The sequence below is a fragment of the Cherax quadricarinatus genome, unplaced genomic scaffold, assembly GCF_038502225.1.
Source record: "Cherax quadricarinatus isolate ZL_2023a unplaced genomic scaffold, ASM3850222v1 Contig951, whole genome shotgun sequence".
NCBI lineage: Eukaryota > Metazoa > Arthropoda > Malacostraca > Decapoda > Parastacidae > Cherax > Cherax quadricarinatus.
This window is the reverse complement of record NW_027195977.1, coordinates 44,969-46,951: the sequence shown is the minus strand read 5'-3', so window position 1 is coordinate 46,951 and position 1,983 is coordinate 44,969. Positions and strand designations below refer to the sequence as shown.

Genomic DNA, 1,983 nt, shown 5'->3' with positions numbered 1-1,983 from the left:
TCTCCAGAGTGGGCATCCCTAGAAAAATTTTGTCTGACCGTGGGACACAATTCACATCTGACTTAATGCAACATCTATACCAACTTCTGGGAGTGAAGCCTCTCTTCACAACACCCTATCATCCCAGCTGTAATGGGAGAATTGAGCACCAGCATTCAATTCTCAAGTCCAATTTAAGGAAACTTTGCTCCCTTAAACCTAAGGAGTGGCATCGTTACCTACCCTGTGCTTTGTTTGCAGGTCCATATAAAGTATTAAAAATTTGTGGGAAAGTTGACTACCTCATAAAATTCAAGGGGAAACCTAAGCTTTATCATATCAACATCCTTAAGAAATATTACCGCAAGGGGTCCGAAAATTTGAAATTGGAACTGAACTCCCTATGGTGGATAGAGTAACTCAATACAAGGTCACTGATCCCATATAAATTGATTTCTGATGGTTAGTTTTCGAGCAATTGCTAATCTCCGAAGACCGAAAATATTCGGCTGCGCCCGACAAAGGGATTAAAAAATTTTATGTTGCAAACTTGCAATTGTTAATAAAACACACCAAAACAATTTTTTAAATTTAATATACAAACAGACAATATAAAAAACATAAATGGAACTTGTATCAAAACATTTTTTAATTGTTACAAAAATATAAAAAGGAAGCAAATATCAACAATGCCAAATTGCAAAGTGATGCAAGTTTCAATCCCTATATTCCTGAGATTCATTTGGAAGACCAATGATTCTATATTGCTAAATGGAAAGATGGAAGTCTGAGAAACAATTTCTATCAGTCTTTATGAAACTTGAAGAGCAATATTCTCATGGATCTCTTCCTCATCCGGGTATTCCTCAATCCTAAAAGTTCTCTTTTTCCTCATTACTTTCTGCTTTTTGGCTGGCCTTTCTTCCCTTTCTTCCTCCTCATCATCACTTGACATCTCTGCATCCTGTGCATCCGGTGGCAAGTATTCATCACCACTATCCAGCAATTCTGGTTCGTCTACCTCTGGTTCCGAGTCACTGTCTTCAGAAACGCAGACATACCTCGACCTGCTGGTCGACTGCTCCCCATAAAACAGCCTCTCATGGAACTGGAAGGACAATAGAAACCTCCTGTATAAATCCAGACCACTACAGAGTTCATATATGCAATTGAAAATTTCTTATAAATATTTATTTGACTAAAATTGGACATTCCCGGAAACTCGCGCAAGACCGAAATAATTCGGTCTAAAATGCTTGCACTTTTTTCAACTGCATGCTACACTCATATTATGCTTCACACGGACTTTAGGTATATATCAAAATATGCCTAAACTATTCATGTAAGCACTAAACACAACAATCAGTACTTACCGACATTGTAGAATGTATAATCCAAGAGTAGATTAGTAAGGGTGGAGGGAAAAATGCGTGTGTGGGCGAAGCCAAGCCACCAGTGTTTATATTTTGATCTCTCAACCAATGGGAAGGCGGCAGAAGCGAACTGTACTTAGCTGAAGAGACTCAGGGAAGGCTTGTGATTGGTTGGAACTAAAGAACGGGAAGGTGGCCACGCGGGGCACGGAGTATGACACGCGCCAAAAACACGTAATTAAGACCGAATTTTTTCGGCCTCGCAAAGGGATTATCGACAAAGGGACCTTCAGAGGCCTTAATGCTATAACTCGGTGGGATGCTGAGCCTATGCCCTTAATAGATAGCGATCTACACAAATTTTATGACTCTTCCTTCTTTTCAGAGATTGATATTGCACAGGCATATCATCAAGTAATGTTAGATCCTTCTAAGCAGTACACCGCTTTTCCTACACACCAAGGACTGATGCAATATAGAACTATGCCCTTCGGTTTGGTAACTGCCTGTGCTACCTATGTGAGACTGATGAGAAAGGTCTTGGGTAATATGCCAAATGTTTCAGTTTATTTTGATAACATTTACGTAATGACATCTACGTGGGGTGAACATATCCAAACATTAACATCAG

General features: G+C 39.5%; 1 protein-coding gene across 1 annotated transcript; it reads right to left on the bottom strand.

The window, feature by feature from the left end:
- Window positions 1-741: 741 nt before the first annotated feature.
- On the bottom strand, window positions 742-1,481 carry LOC128706366 (uncharacterized). The gene is made up of 2 exons (XM_053801298.2): window positions 1,353-1,481; window positions 742-1,087 (listed from the first exon to the last, which is right to left on the bottom strand). Exons 1-2 carry the CDS (start codon window positions 1,356-1,358, stop codon window positions 791-793), a joined length of 303 nt encoding a protein of 100 aa, XP_053657273.1. The 5' UTR covers window positions 1,359-1,481; the 3' UTR covers window positions 742-790.
- Window positions 1,482-1,983: the final 502 nt, after the last annotated feature.